Source organism: Ips typographus, linkage group LG3 (assembly GCF_016097725.1).
Source record: "Ips typographus isolate SLU linkage group LG3, UJ_Ityp_2.0, whole genome shotgun sequence".
Taxonomy (NCBI): domain Eukaryota; kingdom Metazoa; phylum Arthropoda; class Insecta; order Coleoptera; family Curculionidae; genus Ips; species Ips typographus.
Window position 1 is genome coordinate 18755928 of NC_138424.1, and position 18251 is coordinate 18774178.

Below are 18251 nucleotides of genomic sequence, written 5' to 3' on the forward strand. Positions count from 1 at the left end.
GAGGCAGTGTTTCAACGTCTCAACAAGTTTAAACTTAAACTTAATCGATCCAAATGCTCTTTTTGCTGTGATTCCGTGCGATATCTTGGACACCTAATCACCCCACAAGGAATACGACCGGATGAAGAAAAAGTAGCTGCCATTAAGAACATGCCACCTCCAAGAAACGTTAAACAGATATTGACTTTTGTGCAGACCTGCTCGTGGTTTCGCCGCTTTATTGAGAACTTTACACAGCTCTCACAGCCTCTCACATGCTTAACAAAAAAAAATGCTAAATGGCAGTGGAGTCCTAGCCAAGAAGGTGCTTTTGAGAAACTTAAGGAGCTGTTAAGTTCATCCCCAATACTCCGACAAGCAAATCCAAACCTGCCATTCACACTCCGGACAGACGCAAGCAACTACGCTCTTGGTGCATGTTTGCTCCAGGGGGAGGGCACGGACGAACGACCTATCGAATATGCTTCCAGACTACTCACATCAGCTGAACGTAACTACAGTACCACGGAACGTGAAGCATTAGCAGTTGTTTGGGCAGTACAGAAGTTCCGTGGCTATATCGAAAACTCTATGGTGAAAATCCAAAGCGATCATCAACCACTGCGCTGGCTGATGAATCTGAAGACTCCAACAGCCAGGTGGGCCCTTAGCCTGCAAGGATTTAACCTTCATATTGACTACATCCCAGGGAAAAGAAATGTCATAGCTGACACACTATCGAGGCCACCACTCTCTGACACTGAAGAAACGGAGTTAGTGAACATGGTGTCTACGGACTTTCCAACCAAAGCAGCTAGCGACATCAGAAGAGAACAACTAACCGACCCAGACCTAGAAAAGATTATCCTCGGACTAGAAGCCTTAGAACCAGGTGTTAACTTTAAAACTTGGTGTGAACGTGGTTACATTATGGTAAATGGCATTCTGCACCGCTACGCCCCAGAGATCGACGAGGAAGAACCACAACAGGTTGTACCAAAGACACAAATCCCGGATGTACTCAAGGAATATCATGACTCTGAACTTGCCGGACACCTAGGAATCGAACGTACCTACCAAAGATTAGCAGCAAGGTACTATTGGCCTAGTATGAGGAGAACTATTACTGATTATGTTGGACATTGCATCGTGTGTCAACGCTTCAAGCCAACCAACCTGAAACCCGCAGGGGCACTACAGACTCCTGCCATGGCTCGCAGATTTGAGGTAATGTCAATAGACCTCTTTGGTCCACTGCCTGAGACTGAAGAAGGATACCGCTGGATTTTCGTCGTTGAAGATATCGCTTCACGCTGGGTGGAGCTAATTCCTCTCAAGGTCGCCTCTGCAGAAGCTGTTGCCCGAAGCTTCATAGACGAAGTTATACTCAGATTTGGCGTCCCAAGAAGAGTCATTAGTGATAATGGAAGTCAATTTGTTGGATCAGTGATGCAGCAAGTAGCCTTCTGCCTGGGTTTCCAACAAAATCTGATTCCTGTTTACCATCCAGAGGCGAACCCAGTTGAACGAAAAAACAGAGACTTGAAGGCACAACTAGCAATGCTTACCTCCTTGGACCACACCCAGTGGGCGACTAAACTGCCGGCCGTCAGATTCTCCATGAACACTGCTCGGTGTGAAAGCACTGGTTTCACCCCAGCTTACCTCACCTTTGGTAGAGAAATGCGAACACCAGATGATGTACATCGAGATGTACGTGCAGTGATCCAAAATGACAACTTTGTTCCGCAAATTACACCATACCTACGGACCTTAAGCCTTACATTACAAGAAGCACGTGACCAGCAGGAAAGACATCAAGCTACAAGAAATGGCTATAAAAATGAGACAAGACGATCATGCAGCTTCAGAGAAGGAGACAAAGTCTTAGTTGTTCTGCACACTTTAAGTAATGCTGACAAGAAGTATACTGCCAAGTTTGCTCCTAAACGTGACGGGCCTTACCTGATACAGAAGACGGTCACCCCTACCACTTACTACATTTCATCACTTGACGCTCCTGAAGTTACGTTGGGAAAATACCATGTAAGTGATTTGGTACCTTACAAAGAACCAGAAGGAGGTGACCCTAAACCTGAGCGGCCATTGCGTTCTCGAGGGAGACCCCGTAGACTGTCACCATTGACCAAGACTGACCAATCAGAGAATCCCAGGTTGGAAGAAACAGACCCACAACGGAACGAAGAAGACCCTGATACCTCTCGGAATGTACGAGTAGATGACTCAAATGGACTTACCGATGACGACCTTCCCACTACCAGTGACAGCCCAATGGCAAAGGATAGCCAAAATATCGATATCGAGGAGAACAGACGACCCCGACGGCGACTGACTCCAAGGACATGTGCCTGTTGTTCATGGGCTATTACCTGCAGTTGCACCACACCCGAGGACGGTAGTGTGATGCAAAGGGGGAGTCTGTAACGAAAATAATCCCCACATCTCTTGGTTGCCGGTAGAAGAGGCCGACCGCCAAGAAAACCAAGAGAGAAGACTTAGGTTAGGTTGTAGAATTTAAGATGATTAAGAGATTAGATGACTCGTGTTTTTTTTATGGCTACAATAAAGGTTATTTTATGTTCAGCCCTTAGTTTTCTGAGCTTTTAAAAGTGAGTAACCCTCTACGAACGATTCCGCACCCCTAAGCGACCCCCAGCTCTCCACTGCCTCGCTACACCCATAAATTTTTTGAATTGCCAGAGGCCTCTAGAACCATTTTGAAAGTGTCAGAGACCTCTAAATGCTACTGAGATCCTTCTAAAAAGTGCCGAAAGCTTCTACAAGGCTCTTGAACCTTCCCATAACAGTTTTAAATAGCCAGAGGCCTCTAGAACCATTTTGATGAATGTGTTAGACTTCTAAATGCTACCGAGATATTTCTAAAAAGTGCCAAAACCCTCTACAAGAGTTTTAATAAACCTTCCCATAACTGTTTTAAATTGCCAGAGGCTTCTAGAACCATTTTGAAAGTGTCGGAGACCTCTAAATGCTACTAAGATCCTTCTAAAGAGTGCCAAAACCTTCTACAAGGGTCTTAAACCTTCCCATAAACGTTTTGAATTGCCAGAGGCCTCTAGAACCATTTTGAAAGTGTCAGAGACCTTTAAATGCTACTGAGAATCTTTCAAAAGTTGCAAAATTCTCTAAAAGTGTCTTAAACCTTCCTAAAACTGTTTTAAATTTCCAAACGCTTCTTGGGCCATTTTGAAAGTTCCATAGACCTCTAAATGCTATTGAAACTCTTTTAAAAAGTACCAGAGGCCTTTACAAGTATTCTAAACTTCCCCATAACTGTTTTAAATTGCCAGAGGCCTCTAGAACAATTTTGAAAGAGTCAGAGGCCACTAAACGCTACTGAGATCTTTCTAAAGGGTGCCAAAACCTTCTACAAAAGTCTTACACCTTCCCATAACTGCTCTAAATTGTCGGAGGCCTCTAAAATCATTTTGAAAGTGTCAGAGACCTCTACATGCTACTGAGGTTCTTCTAAAAAGTGCCGAAAGCTTCCACAACGCTCTTGAACCTTCCCATAACAGTTTTAAATAGCCAGAAGCCTTTAGAACCATTTTGAATGTGTCAGAGACCTCTAAATGCTGCTGCAAACCTTCCAAAAGTTGCAAAATTCTCTAAAAGTGTCTTAAACCTTCCTAAAACTGTTTTAAATTTCCAAAAGCTTCTTGGGCCATTTTGAAAGTTCCATAGACCTCTAAATGCTATTCAAACTTATTTAAAAAGTGCCAGAGGCGTTTACAAGTGTTTTAAACTTTCCCATAACTGTTTTAAATTGCTAGAGGCCTCTAGAACAATTTTGAAAGAGAGAGAAGCTTCTAAATGCTACTGAGATCCTTCTAAAGAGTGCCAAAACGTTCTACAAAATCTTACACCTTCCCATAACTGCTTTAAATTGTCGGAGGCCTCTAAAATCATTTTGAAAGTGTCAGAGACCTCTAAATGCTACTGAGATTCTTCTAAAAAGTGCCGAAAGCTTCTACAAGGCTCTTGAACCTTCCCATAACAATTTTAAATAGCCAGAAGCCTCTAGAACCATTTTGAATGTGTCAGAGACATCTAAATGCTGCTGCAAACTTTTCAGAAGTTGCAAAATTCTCTAAAAGTGTCTTAAACCTTCCTAAAACTGTTTTAAATTTCCAAACGCTTCTTGGGACATTTTGAAAGTTCCATAGACCTCTAAATGCTATTCAAACTTATTTAAAAAGTGCCAGAGGCGTTTACAAGTGTTTTAAACTTTCCCATAACTGTTTTAAATTGCTAGAGGCCTCTAGAACAATTTTGAAAGAGTCAGAAGCTTCTAAATGCTACTGAGATCCTTCTAAAGAGTGCCAAAACGTTCTACAAGGGTCCTAAACTTTCCCATAACTGTTTTAAATTTGCCAGAGGCCTCTAGAACCATTTTGAATGTGTCAGAGACCTCTAAATTCTACTGAGAACCTTCTAAAAAGTGGAAAAATTCTCTAAAAGGGTCTTAAACCTTCTGAAAACTATTTTAAATTTCCAGAAGCATCTTGGGTCATTTTGAAAGTTTCAGGAACTTGCAAAAATTCAAAATTTGTCAGTTACAAGAAAACAAAAGACTATAGCAAATTTCTGTTTTCAGCATCAAATTTACCTAGAAAAAATACTGGGGCAACGCCTTTTTTGGTTTTTAAATTTCTTAATAATTTTGGAACAAAAAAAAACAAGCAAAAGGCCACCCTTCTTATAAAAGAAAAGCATATCAAATGTTTTACAAAATCTAAATCAATTCCTACACTCAGAAAGTTTGATGAAAACAAGCACTGTTAACTGTTTCACTGTGGTTAAGCTTAAGTTTTAAAAGCTTTACACTTTTTTTTTTAATATAGAAACCACATAAAAATAAAAACTAACTTACCTGACATAAAACTTTATAAGGATTCCTCCCTGGATTTTCTCCTGATTCCAACACATCCACAGAGTCAACAAAAGAGTTGACAATATTAAAAGAGGAGTTGTATATGGCTGTTATATAATGCACATGTATATTGTCTATCATTGCCAGTTGGGATTTTTCCAGCAAATCATAGGCTAGCTGCAGTTTACTGTATCTCTGACTATCAAAATGATAGCACATCTATAGAAATTTAGACTTAATTTCACTTAAGTAAAATTAATATAATTTATATACCTCAGACAGGATTCTGTCGAATCTTGTATCTGTACTTTCTAGAGCTTCTTGTAGTTTATAAGTTAAAGCAGCCACACAACTGAAATGTCTATATTTAATTGCAGTTTTCTGGCATCTTTTTAACTCAGTTATAGCACCAGCATAGTCTTCTTCACTAAGCAATGATTGACATCTTTCATTAAAGCTGTACTGTATGATAAACTGTAGTAGCAAAACAAAGCAGAACAATAAAAAATACTTACCAAATTCTTGATCATATTTAAATTACTCAACAATCTCTGAGCCAATTTTCTTTTCCTGTAATTAGCTAAAATTCCTAAACTAGATGACACTTGCTTATTACAAATCGCCAGCTGTCTTCTGCTTTCTTTGCACTGACTAAACGTCTCTTTCACTTGTTCCAATATTTCCTGAATACTCTTAAACTCTTCATTGCAGGCACTTTGATGTTCCAAGATTAACTGCAACACTTTCTTTGAAACCACTGAATGTTGCTGTTTCAAATTCTTGAAGTCCTCCTCTATTTTATGACAGTCTAGTACTTCAGGTAATTTCTACAAATCACCCTTAAAACAGCCCAAATAACACTAGTACAACTCACCATTAACTCAAATCTACAAATGTCAAAGCTCTCACTTGGAGCAAAATAAGCTGCTTCAATACTTTCTAGAATGTCTTGGTCAGCTGGCCTATCTGGGTCTTGAGCGGTTTTACTGTTAATACACAGGGTGGGCATTTGTGAGGAGTGGTAGTTTGAATCATCAAAACCCATAGAAGGAATTTTAGGGGGCTTAAAAAAAATAATACAAAATAGTTCTGTATATATTTTAGACTACTGTGTGTTATGTGTGTAATTTAGACTATTTACCTGTTTGCTGAGCAACCCCATCAGTTTTTGTTTAAATTCATCCATTTTATTTGCCATTATTCCTAATTGTTTACTCACAAACTTTTTGTTGATTGTACATTCACTCAGACTTAACTTATTAATTTGATTAGACTATGTAATTAACAGCTTTTGATTTATTACCCGAAAATTGACAAACTTTAAAAACTTCACAATAATATTTAGTACTTAGCAGAAATTAACAAAAACAAAGCTGACACTGACAATCATATGTTCTGTGACGTTTTGAAATACTTGTTCTTGTCTCTGTTTTATGTGCATGGAATATAGGAAATCAGAGGAGGATAACCATATAATCGGAATAAAAAAAGTAAGGTTATGTCATACTTTTTTGTTAACCAGAGATTTAATTGCCACTTGATTCAATTACGTTAGTCACGTGTCATTTTTTATTAACATACAAAGGTTGGTCACGTGACTAACTCACAAAGTAGTGCAAAGCAAACAAAGTAAGGTTAGATTTATTTGTTTTTGAGATTGTTTTACTGAGTTTGTTTATTTATTTTGCTGGTCAAGATTTGCAAAATCGTAAGGAAATGAAACTTTGAAACGTACAGACAGATTATCGTAAACATGCCTGAATTTTCTACTAACGAGTCCGTAAGTTTAGAGAAGAATGTAGAGCTTAAAGGGAAAACAGCAGAGTTAAACAGTGAACAACTGGAAAAGGCTTTTGAGATGGACAAGTGTGTAGAATGGATTAAAAGCAATGGGTTTGAAAAGGTTAGTCATTTTTAAGTACAAGTGTTATCACACATTCAAATCAATTCAGCTTAAATCAAACAAACAGGCTTGGCTATTGTAGTACATTATTGCATCTTTGGCAACAGGGTTGCTAGATGCCTCAACTAAATTTCCCCAGTTGAAATATTAAAAATTTCAAAAAATATATTTATAGATTATAATTTGTTATTCCTGAATTTTAATACATTTTATCAGTTTCTCTAGCTCTTTCCATTTTCTTGATTCTGCCACTTTTTTGTTCATTTGACATGTGATATGACAGCTGTAAATTTCATTCAAACATCAAATTATAGTGGGTAATTTCAGCTTTCTTCTATCTCAACACAGTTTTCTTTAAAAAATTACACATAAGGGAGTTATTTGATTGGAAATAGAGCAGTGCAAGTAAACATGTTTTAAGAAAGTAATCATTTGACAGCTCTTAACTTGGTCCCTATGACAGCTAGGAGGTTCACTCAAATGTCAAAATGTAGCCCAAAACTTCTGCTGTCTTTTGTCAAGACAGTTTTTATGAAAGGAGCAATAATATCTGAGAAAACTGGCCTAAAACACTGTTGTGCACGCCAAGCTAAATACAAAACTTTAGTATACTCTCTTCCACAGATTTTGATGATACAGTGTGTTACTCATAAACCTAAACTATCCCAAAAAGGCCTAATAGGCAAATTGGTATAAACTGATTACAATTTGATTTTTAAGTCATTTTGTGTTTTTCCATACTGTTCAAATTTTCTTTTCTTCATCTCTTTCTTTCATTAACTGTCATTGCTTTTTCTCTATCTTCTTTAAGATAGGGAAAAAGCAATTTATCTCTCTCTCTCTCCATTTCCTTCAACCTGCCATCTTTCTTCTGTTTCTTTAAATATGACAGGTATCGTTATTTGACAGGTGCCAACTTAATTACTATAACAGCTATTAATTTCATTCAAATGTCTTGAATGAATGTTCAATGAATAGAATTTTCTTTAAAAAGTCACAAGTAACCTAGAATTTTGATTGGAAATACAGCAGGGCAAGTAAACACGCTTTTTAAAGATGTTAAGTTTGACAGCTCTTAATTTGGTTCCTATGACAGCTAGGAAGTTCGTTCATACGTCAAAATGTAGCTTGTAATTTTGGCTTTCTTTCACCGGAATAGAATTTTTTTTAAAAAGTCACAAGTAACCTAGGATTTTGATCGGAAATTCAGCAGGGCAAGTAAACAAGCTCTTTAAAAATGTTAAGTTTGACAGCTCTTAATTTGGTTCCTATGACAGCTAGGAAGTTCGTTCATACGTCAAAATGTAGCTTGTAATTTTGGCTTTCTTTCACCGGAATAGAATTTTTTTTAAATAGTCACAAGTAACCTAGGATTTTGATCGGAAATACAGCAGGGCAAGTAAACAAGCTCTTTAAAGGTGTTAAGTTTGACAGCTCTTAATTTGGTTCCTATGACAGCTACGAGGTTCGTTCATACGTCAAAATGTAGCTCGTAATTTAGACTTTCTTTCACCTGAATAGAATTTTCTTTAAAAAATCACAAGTAACCTAGAATTTTGATCAGAAATAGAACAGGGCAAGTAAACAAGCCTTTTAAAGATGTTAAGTTTGACAGCTCTTAATTTGGTTCCTATGACAGCTAGGAAGTTTGTTCATACGTCAAAATGTAGCTCGTAATTTTGGCTTTCTTTCACCTGAATAGAATTTTCTTTAAAAAGTCACAAGTAACCTAGGATTTTGATTGGAAATACAGCAGGGCAAGTAAACAAGCTCTTTAAAGGTGTTAAGTTTGACAGCTCTTAATTTGGTTCCTATGACAGCTAGAAAGTTCGTTCATACGTCAAAGTGTAGCTAGTAATTTAGGCTTTCTTTCACCTAAATAGAATTTTCTTTAAAAAATCACAAGTAACCTAGAATTTTGATTGTAAATACAGCAGGGCAAGTAAACAAGCTTTTGAAAGATGTTAAGTTTCTACTCTAAGACAGCTCCTAATTTGGTTCTTGTGACAGTGAGGAGGTTTGTTCTAACATCTAAATGTAGCCCAAAACTTTTGCTTTCTTTTGTCAGGACAATGTTTTTATCAAAAAAACACTAATAACTGAAAAAAACCGATCTAGAACACTGTTGTCCATGCCACACATGATGAAAGCAAGCAAATGCTGTGTTCAAAGTGTCTAAATTCCAATGGGACACCGTGTAAATTTTAAGGATATAAGGTCACTGAATTGCGCATACTCTAGGCTACACAGTGACCCAAAAAGTGCTATAAAAATAGCGTCCCTTTTCCGAGATATTTGCGGTCAAAATTAAACTTAGCTCCCTGAAGGAACTTTCGTAACAGTGACGTCAGTGGGTTTAAGGTGCCAGAAGTCAGGAAATTGTAAAGGAACTCCTTGTACATTTTTAAATTAGTGCATTGCGCACACTCAAGACTACACAGTGACCCAAAAAATGCTATAGGAAAGTGTCCTGTTTCTGAGATATTTGAGGTCAAAATTATTAGCCCACTGACGGAATTCATCTACTCCTGGACATATCTTCCATTTCTTTCCATGTTGACCTATTTTGTGCTGAAATTATCTTATAATACACAAATACACATGAAATTGTTAGAGATTGTACCGGAAACTTAAAGTTTTCTGGTTTAAATGGGCAAAAAAAGGAATTTCTTAAGTTCTCTATGATTTCAAAACAAATCTACCTGAGAAGATCATATATGGTTTATTTGTTCCAGGTCTGTCTGCAGTTCCCTGATCATTTACTGCCACATTCTTCCGAGGTGGCTTTAAAACTTCAGAAAATATTAGGACAGACTGTGTATATTTTAGGAGACACCGCCTACGAAAGGTATTTACTGAATGGGCTTATAAACTTCTTATTGACAGGAATTTTTAGTTGTTGTATTGACTATGTGGCTGCGGCGCATATTAATGCAGACGCAATTATCCACTTTGGACCGATATGTTTCTCAAAAATGACGGACAAAATACCATTCTTGAATATTTATGAAAAACACTCTCTAGTGCTTGCAGATTTGCAAGATGCCCTTACGAATTTTTTAAATGAAGTTGTGAAAGATGATTCTGTTGTTCTTTTGCTGGATGATGGGTTCATTCATTTATACTGTGAGTTTTTGTTGTTATTTTCGTACAGAGTGTCACAATGATAAAATGGTAAAAGATTCATCTAAATCATCACTATAGGCGAATTTCCTTGACCAGGTTAAGAATAAACTTAAGCACAGAAAACAAACATTCTAATAGACATCTCAAAGTAGCAGAACGTTCTAATAGTGTTTGGAATGTGACAGAAGCCTCTGAAACCTTTTAAGAGTCTTCTAAAGTTGCCACAAGCTTCTAAGAAGTATTATTTTTAAAATGCCAGTTGCCTCTGAAACATTTTAATGGACATCTCAAAATGTCTGAAGATTCTAATAGCGATTAGAATGTGCCAGAAGCCTCTAAAACCTTCCAAGAGTCTTCTAAACGTGCCAGAAGCCTCTAGCAGACATTTTAAATCTGCCAGAAGCTTCTGAAACATTCTAATAGACATCTCAAAGTACCAGAAGGTTCTAATAGTGATTGGAATGTGCCAGAAGCTTCTGAAACCTTCCAAGAGTCTTCTAAACGTGCCAGAAGCCTCTAGCAGACATTTTAAATAGGCCAGAAGCCTTTGAAACAGTCTAATAGACATCACAAAGTACCAGAAGGTTCTAATAGTGTTTGGAATGTGACAGAAGCTTCTGAAACCTTTTAAAAGTCTTCTAAAGTTGCCACAAGCCTCAAAGAACTATTATTTTTAAAATGCCAGTTGCCTCTGAAACATTTTAATAGACATTTCAAAATACCAGAAGGTTCTAATAGAGATTATAATGTGACAGAAGCCTCTGAAACCTTTTAAGAGTCTTCTAAACGTGCCAGAAGCCTCTAGCAGACATTTTAAATCTGCCAGAAGCCTCTGAAACAGTCTAATAGACATCTCAAAGTACCAGAAGGTTCTAATAGTGTTTGGAATGTTACAGATGCTTTTGAAACCTTCCAAGAGTCTTCTAAACGTGCCAGAAGCCTCTAGTAGTCATTTTAAATCTGCCAGAAGCCTCTGAAATATTCTAATAGACATTTCAAAATACCAGAAGGTTCTAATAGCGATTATAATGTGCCAGAAGCTTCTGAAACCTTCCAAGAGTCTTCTAAACGTGCCAAAAGCCTCTAGCACACATTTTAAATCTGCCAGAAGCTTTTGAAACAGTCTAATAGACATCTCAAAGTACCAGAAGGTTCTAATAGTGTTTGGAATGTTACAGATGCTTCTGAAACCTTCCAAGAGTCTTCTAAACATACCAGAAGGCTCTAGCAGACATTTTAAATCTGTCAGCAGTTTATGTGTTTGTTAAAATAATTGTAATTTGCTACAGAATACAAGAGCTTTACTGTTACCAGCGGTTAGTAAACATTTGGTCAACAAAACAAATTTCAAACAACTTTCTATTGACGTTTCACGTTGACAGATGAACTACACACTTCACAAAAGTTAACTACTGTAAATGTGCGTCTTTACGACTTGAAAAAGTTTGTTTGAGGAAATTGGCCTTGTAAAGTAGTACAAATCAGTGCAAATTTGGTTGTTTATTGTTAGAGAAACAAGTAAAAATAAATTTAAATTTTAATTTAGATCTATTCCTTCACATGAAGTACAACTTCTGGCTTAACCAGCTATTTATCTTTAAAGTATATTTTTAAAAAACGTAGTAAATCATCTCCAATCTATCCTTGAGACATTCTGTGCTTGTATAGGTTGGAGTTAACAGTTTTGGGTTGTAGCGGAAACATGCAACATGTGGCTAGAAGATTCCAGAGTTACAGTTTGTAAAATAGATGATGACTTATCAGGGTTATGTGGCCAAAATGTTGTATACATTGGAAGTAATGACCGGAAACTGATGAACATTAGTTTAAGTCTCAAATGTAAGTATTTTTATGTATAAGAACTAACAGACTAAACATTTTACAATGACAAGGCTGACTATAGAAACAAGAATTCTGGGTTTTTTTTTGGTAAAAGTTTGTTAAACAAGGTTCTAGTTCATACATTGCTCAATATATAAGTTAGTTACTGTTCTAATTACATGGCTGGGGAAGTGAAAATAGACAATAAAGCAAAACTTTGATCTTATAGCGTCAATTCTTGACTTGATGATAAAACTACCAGTCAGACAATTTTTTAAGATGTTGTTGACATCTCTGCAGAAAGAATTTACCATTAACTTTAGGAAAAATGCAGTTAGAGAATCTCAATTTTCAATATGTTTACAGATGATTTCTTCCACTTAACAGTAGCTGGGCTTCATCCTTTTGTTGCGGAATTACTCACAAATCACTTTTGTTCAATTTATAACATTGGCGCTAAACTGTTTGCCGTTATTTATGAAGTTTTGCTTGATCTTTACCAAAAGTGGTTCTCCCTTCTTACCCGCTGTCATGAAAATATAGGGATATGGACAATTTTAAATTTGCTATACTTGTATGTAGCCTTATGGTAATTTTGTCCACAAACAATTTACGGAAAACGATAAATTGTTGTTTCAGGCAATAGAATTTTGGACGCATGTCAGTTTTTAAAACTCTATAACTCCTCTTCCACGTGGAAAAGCAACGTTGCCAAACCCAAAAATTCCTGATTTTTGACAACGTTAAAAAGCTCGAGCTTTTAATTCGTGTGGTTAGAAAAACCACTTTGACGAACTGAATTGGCTACGACTGTTAATGACAAGCTTATAGTCACCTGACAGCTGTCAACACTCATTAAACAATGCTGTGAAATAGTAAAATGTCACATAATCGCGTCTTTTAATGAATCTCGCCGCAAAATGTTATTCGTAGCTCTGTAGAGTTGAATGTGACTTTAAATGACAGATCAAGACGTTAAATTTGACAGTTATGACTCGTATTGACGTTTCACAGCGTGGTTTATAGTCAGGTGACACTTTTGTTATAACTATTGAAACGCATTCAGCATTGAGTTGAAACTAACAAATGCAAGACAGTTATACCTTGTACTTACAACACAATAGAGTCCCAAATTGGACATTTGTGAGACTGTGTTAAAGTGACACTTTAATATGTTTGTTAGGTCATCTGACAGCTGTCAATTGTCAAAACTCATTCAGCGCTAACATACAACTGGAATACGCAGAGTAGTTGTGTTTACTAGTAGTACTTAGTAGTTCAGAACTGACAAATTTGTCCCCATTGAGCTTTAAACAGAACTTACAGTTTAGTTTCTCAAAGAAACACATCTATTTGACATTTTATACTTTCTGGTCAAAGGTGAGTGCGTTTTGACACTTATGTCAGCTGTCACGTGACGCAAGCAAAGTATTAAAGTATTATTTAACGTCCCAAGTGTCAAATTTGTTCCATGCAGCTTTAAATACAACTTACAGTGCAATTCCTCAAATAAACATCTATTTGGCAAGTTATACTTTCTGGTCAAGAGTGAGTGAATTTTGACAGTTATGACAGCTGTCACGTGACGCACGCAATGTTTTAAAGTATTCTCTAACGTCTCAACTGTCAAATTTGTCTCCATGGAGCTTTAAACATAACTTACAGCGCAATTCCTCAAGTAAACACATCTATTTGACATTTTATACTTTCTGGTCAAGGGTGAGTGAGTTTTGACAGTTATGACAGCTCACGTGATGCAAGCAATGTATTAAAATATTCTTTAACGTCCTAACTGTCAAATTTGGCTCCATGAAGCTTTAAACACAACTTACAGTGCAATTCCTCAAAGAAACACATCTATTTGGCATTTTATACTTTCTAGTCAAGAGTGGGTGAATTTTGACAGTTATGACATCTGTCACGTGACGCACGCAATGTTTTAAAGTATTCTCTAACGTCCCAAGTGTCAAATTTGACTCCATGGAGCTTTAAACTTAACTTACAGTGCAATTCCTCAAGTAAACACATCTATTTGACATTTTATACTTTCTGGTCAAGGATGAGTGAGTTTTGACAATTATGACAGCTGTCACGTGACGCAAGCAAAGTATTAAAGTATTCTTTAACGTCCCAACTGTCAAATTTGGTTCCATGCAGTTTTAAACACAACTTACAGTACAATTCTTCAAAGAAACACATCTATTTGGCATTTTATACTTTCTAGTCAAGAGTGGGTGAATTTTGACAGTTATGATAGCTGTCACGTGACGCACGCAACGTATTAAAGTATTCTTTAACGTCCTAAGTGGCAAATTTGGCTCCATGGAGCTCTAAACATAACTTACAGTACAATTCTTCAAAGAGACACATCTATTTGACATTTTATACTTTCTGGTCACTGGTGAGTGAATTTTGACAGTTATGACAGCTGTCACGTGACGCACGCAAAGTATTAAAATATTCTTTAACGTCCTAACTGTCAAATTTGGCTCCATGAAGCTTTAAACACAACTTACAGTGCAATTCCTCAAAGAAACACATCTATTTGACATTTTATACTTTCTGGTCAAGGGTGAGTTTTGATAATTATGACAGCTGTCACGTGATGCAAGCAAAGTATTAAAGTATTCTTTAACGTCTCAAGTGTCAAATTTGTTCCATGGAGCTCTAAACACAACTTACAGTAGAATTCCTCAAAGAAACACATTTATTTGGCATTTTATACTTTCTGGTCAAGGGTGAGTGAGTTTTGACAGTTATGACAGCTGTCACGTGATGCAAGCAATGTATTAAAACATTCTTTAACGTCTCAACTGTCAAATTTGGCTCCATGGAGCTTTAAACACAACTTACAGTGCAATTCCTCAAAGAAACACATCTATTTGACATTTTATACTTTCTGGTCAAGGGTGAGTGAGTTTTGACAATTATGACAGCTGTCACGTGATGCAAGCAAAGTATTAAAATATTCTTTAACGTCCTAACTGTCAAATTTGGCTCCATGAAGCTTTAAACACAACTTACAGTGCAATTCCTCAAAGAAACACATCTATTTGGCATTTTATACTTTCTAGTCAAGAGTGAGTGAATTTTGACAGTTATGACAGCTGTCACGTGACGCACGCAATGTTTTAAAGTATTCTCTAACGTCCCAATTGTCAAATTTGGCTCCATGGAGCTTTAAACATAACTTATAGTGCAATTCCTCAAGTAAGCACATCTATTTGACATTTTATACTTTCTGGTCAAGGGTGAGTGAGTTTTGACAATTATGACAGCTGTCACGTGATGTAAGCAAAGTATTAAAATATTCTTTAAGGTCCTAACTGTCAAATTTGGCTGCATGAAGCTTTAAACACAACTTACAGTGCAATTCCTCAAAGAAACACATCTATTTGTCATTTTATACTTTCTAGTCAAGAGTGAGTGAATTTTGACAGTTATGACAGCTGTCACGTGACGCACGCAATGTTTTAAAGTATTCTTTAACGTCCCAAGTGCCAAATTTGGCTCCATGGGGCTTTAAACACAACTTACAGTACAATTTCTCAAAGTAGCACATCTATTTGGCATTTTATACTTTCTGGTCAAGGGTGAGTGAGTTTTAACAGTTATGACAGCGATCACGTGACGCAAGCAAAGTATTATAATATTGTTTAACGTCCCAACTGTCAAATTTGGCTTCATGGAGCTGTAAAGATTACTTGCAGTGTGGTTCCTCCAAGAAATACATCTAGATTGCAACTGATTAGCCTTTTCTTCATCATTCTCTTGACAGACTTGACATTTTTCCCAAAAATAAATTTCTAACAATTTTCCATCTCTACCTCTATATTCTGTTTGCGTTAATATAGTACACTTGTTGATTCTAGCAAAAGCCTTGTATCACTTTGACACTGAGAAGCAACCCGGCAAAGTCAAACAATACCAACCAGACTCAAAACTGATCAAAAAACGTTATTATTTAATAGAAAAAATCAGGGATGCACATACTATAGGAATAGTAATAGGTACGCTGGCCGTGAAAAATTACTTAAAAGTTATTGAAAGAATTAAGAAGCTTGCTGAGGTATCTGGAAAGAAGTATTACCTTATTAGTGTCGGCAAGCCCACAGTTGCCAAACTAGCTAATATTGGTGAGGTGAGAGCTAGATTTAATTAGTTACACAACTGTCAAAGTTTAAGTAACCATTGTATTTGACAGATTGACATTTACGTAATGATCACTTGCGCATTGAATGAAGTTTTCGACAGCCGCGATTTTTACAAACCCGTCGTGACGCCTTATGACATCGAAGTAGCTCTCAACTCTGACATTGCAGCAATTGACTTTGCTTATGACTACAACGATTACCTGAACCGTTTAGGAGATATTAATGACGTGAAAACAAACGCCAATGAAACCGATGTTAGCCTGATTACGGGCAAATTGAGGACAAACCGAGGATCTGAAATTGATGACAAACTGATTGAAGAAGAAAACCAGACGGACAGTCGAGTAGCATTAAAAAATGAAGGAACCGTGGCCTTAAACTGCAATTTTGGTGCTGGATATTTGAACGAGCGATCTTGGAAAGGTCTGGAACAGAACTTGGGACAAAGTGATGTCAAACTGGCAGAGGAAGGTAGGAAAGGTATAGCGCAAAACTATGAAAATGAAAAGTCATAAGTTATTTTATTGTACATTTTAAATAAATGTAATTAATTATTCATTTGTTTTGTTTTAATTACTATAATGGGCTTACCCCCTCCCGTAAAATTGCGTTTCAATACTTACAGGGTGGTGCAGTTTTAAATTGTCAGACCGTTTGAGAAATTGTGATCAAATTTGTAACAAACACATGAAATGAATACTCATTATGTCATGTTCATGACGTTTGTCAAAATTCCCCATTGGCGTAGCTACAGGAAGATGGTTTTCATATTTCCGCCTTATTTTCGACGTCAAATGGATATTTTGCAAAAATGACAGTTTCTTTTAATTTCCTTGTTCAAGTTGAAATAGAAAGTATCTCTTATAAAATTCTGATTTGAAACTTCGTCTTGGAAACAGAAAATTCACTTAAGGAGCTTAAAAAATGTCTTTCCATTATACTTCTTTGAAAACCCTATACTATTTTCATCTCTATTAGGAGTAATAAAAAACGCGCTTTTCTGTTCGTTTTCAAAGAAAAATATCGTTCATAATTCGTCCAAAAATAGGTTTTTCGACTACTGACTTTGAAAGTACCTCATGTACGCTTCCATTTCAAAGCAGAAAGTGGTTATTTGCCGCACGTGTACAGAAAGTGAATCATTTTCTATCCTAAAGCGTTTTTGCTTCCTACTAACAATCTACCCACCAACTTTTTCGGCGTTTTCATAACAATAACGCTTGACATACCTGTTTGAAATAAAGCCATTCCGTCAAAGTAATTTATCGGTGACAATGAGTTCTAGCTACGAAAATGATGTGAATTGTCCTTCTACTCCACCCCACAGCAGTCGTCGAAAAAAAAGTAGTACTTTTGCCGCTTTTACATGATTGCAGCGTTCGGCTTCGCCTCAAGCTGCAATTTTCATGTACAAGCGGCAAATAACTACTTTTCGCTCTTAATATAGAATATACGATTTCCGTGCTTGCATGACTTCCGGGTGTTCGGCTTCGCCTCACACCTGAATTGGTCATACGCGCACGGAAAAATTTTGCTGATGATCATATTGTTAGATGGGCTCCATTCGGAGAAGACCATGACCCATCAGAAGTACTAGTACCCATCCAGTTCGATGGCCGTGATAAAGCCTCCTTGGCTGGGTACCTTGAATATCTAAGGGGTTGATTACACTCTTACCCCAAAGCTCTTTTCGAATCGTCGCAAGTGCCGGGCACTGTGTGAGAACGTGTATCGGAGTTTCCTCGTCTTCCAGACACAAGCGACATACCGGATCCTGTGACAGACCCAGAATGTGTTGTTCTCATGACAGTGACCCGTGAGAAGTCCTGTCACACATCTGAGGTCTTTTCTGGATAATTCCATCAGGGACTTCGACTTGTTTCTTGGAAAGAAGCCCATGAGACAACGCGATTGCCGCATGCCTCCGGCCTCCTCCCAAGCAATATCGGATCTTTGCCAGAAGATACGGTCCACAATGGCGGATCTGACCGAACCTGTCCGCCTCCTCGTTTCCGCTAACACCGGAGTGTCCTGGAACCCAAGACGTACTTTGGCCATCCGCGTGAGCGACAGGAGTGTCTTGTTACACTCCAGCACCAGCACAAAAAAAATTAATACTACTGTGAAAACAACTGTTTACAATAATTGCTCAAAGTGTCCACCTTCACATTGTAAGCATAGTCTAGCTTTTTTAATAATGTGGCTGATAGCTTTCCCAATAACACGGTTGTTATTATTTAGGTCGTTAGCGATATTATTAATTTTACAAAGCAGTTCAGCCCTGGTATGTAATTTCTCTGCATACACTAAACTCTTCATATGTCCCCACAAGTAATAGTCCAAAGGATTTAAATCC

At 37.1% G+C, this 18251-nt stretch overlaps 3 protein-coding genes across 4 annotated transcripts in view; 1 reads left to right on the forward strand and 2 right to left on the reverse strand.

Moving 5' to 3' along the window:
- Positions 1-6276, reverse strand: part of Vps50 (vacuolar protein sorting 50) — a 56761-nt gene extending 50485 nt beyond the window's left edge. Inside the window, exons 1-5 of one of the 2 annotated variants that reach the window (XM_081976540.1) lie at positions 6033-6276; positions 5766-5954; positions 5407-5718; positions 5165-5353; positions 4892-5110 (exon numbers count right to left, since the gene is read on the reverse strand). In XM_081976540.1, coding sequence (XP_081832666.1) covers positions 4892-5110; positions 5165-5353; positions 5407-5718; positions 5766-5954; positions 6033-6089 — 966 coding nt within the window. In that variant the 5' untranslated portion in view covers positions 6090-6276. The remainder of the gene's footprint in view (positions 1-4891; positions 5111-5164; positions 5354-5406; positions 5719-5765; positions 5955-6032) is intronic. The other variant, XM_081976541.1, reaches the window with a different exon arrangement.
- Positions 1-18251, reverse strand: part of Oseg2 (intraflagellar transport protein Oseg2) — a 346413-nt gene that overhangs the window by 193447 nt on the left and 134715 nt on the right. The window lies entirely within an intron of this gene.
- Dph2 (Diphthamide biosynthesis 2) lies at positions 6537-16453 on the forward strand. The gene is made up of 6 exons (XM_081976542.1): positions 6537-6794; positions 9530-9642; positions 9691-9920; positions 11616-11759; positions 15614-15882; positions 15946-16453. The coding sequence occupies exons 1-6, from the start codon at positions 6645-6647 to the stop codon at positions 16408-16410; spliced, it is 1371 nt and encodes a 456-aa protein (XP_081832668.1). The 5' UTR covers positions 6537-6644; the 3' UTR covers positions 16411-16453.

What these genes read in the sequence shown, in the direction of transcription:
- Dph2 (XM_081976542.1), top strand. Translation starts at nt 6,645, where the DNA reads ATGCCTGAATTTTCTACTAACGAGTCCGTAAGTTTAGAGAAGAATGTA. An exon ending in TGGGTTCATTCATTTATACT is followed by an intron (nt 9,921 to 11,615) that starts GTGAGTTTTTGT and finishes TTTGGGTTGTAG; the next exon opens with CGGAAACATGCAACATGTGG. An exon ending in CATTAGTTTAAGTCTCAAAT is followed by an intron (nt 11,760 to 15,613) that starts GTAAGTATTTTT and finishes TGTTGATTCTAG; the next exon opens with CAAAAGCCTTGTATCACTTT.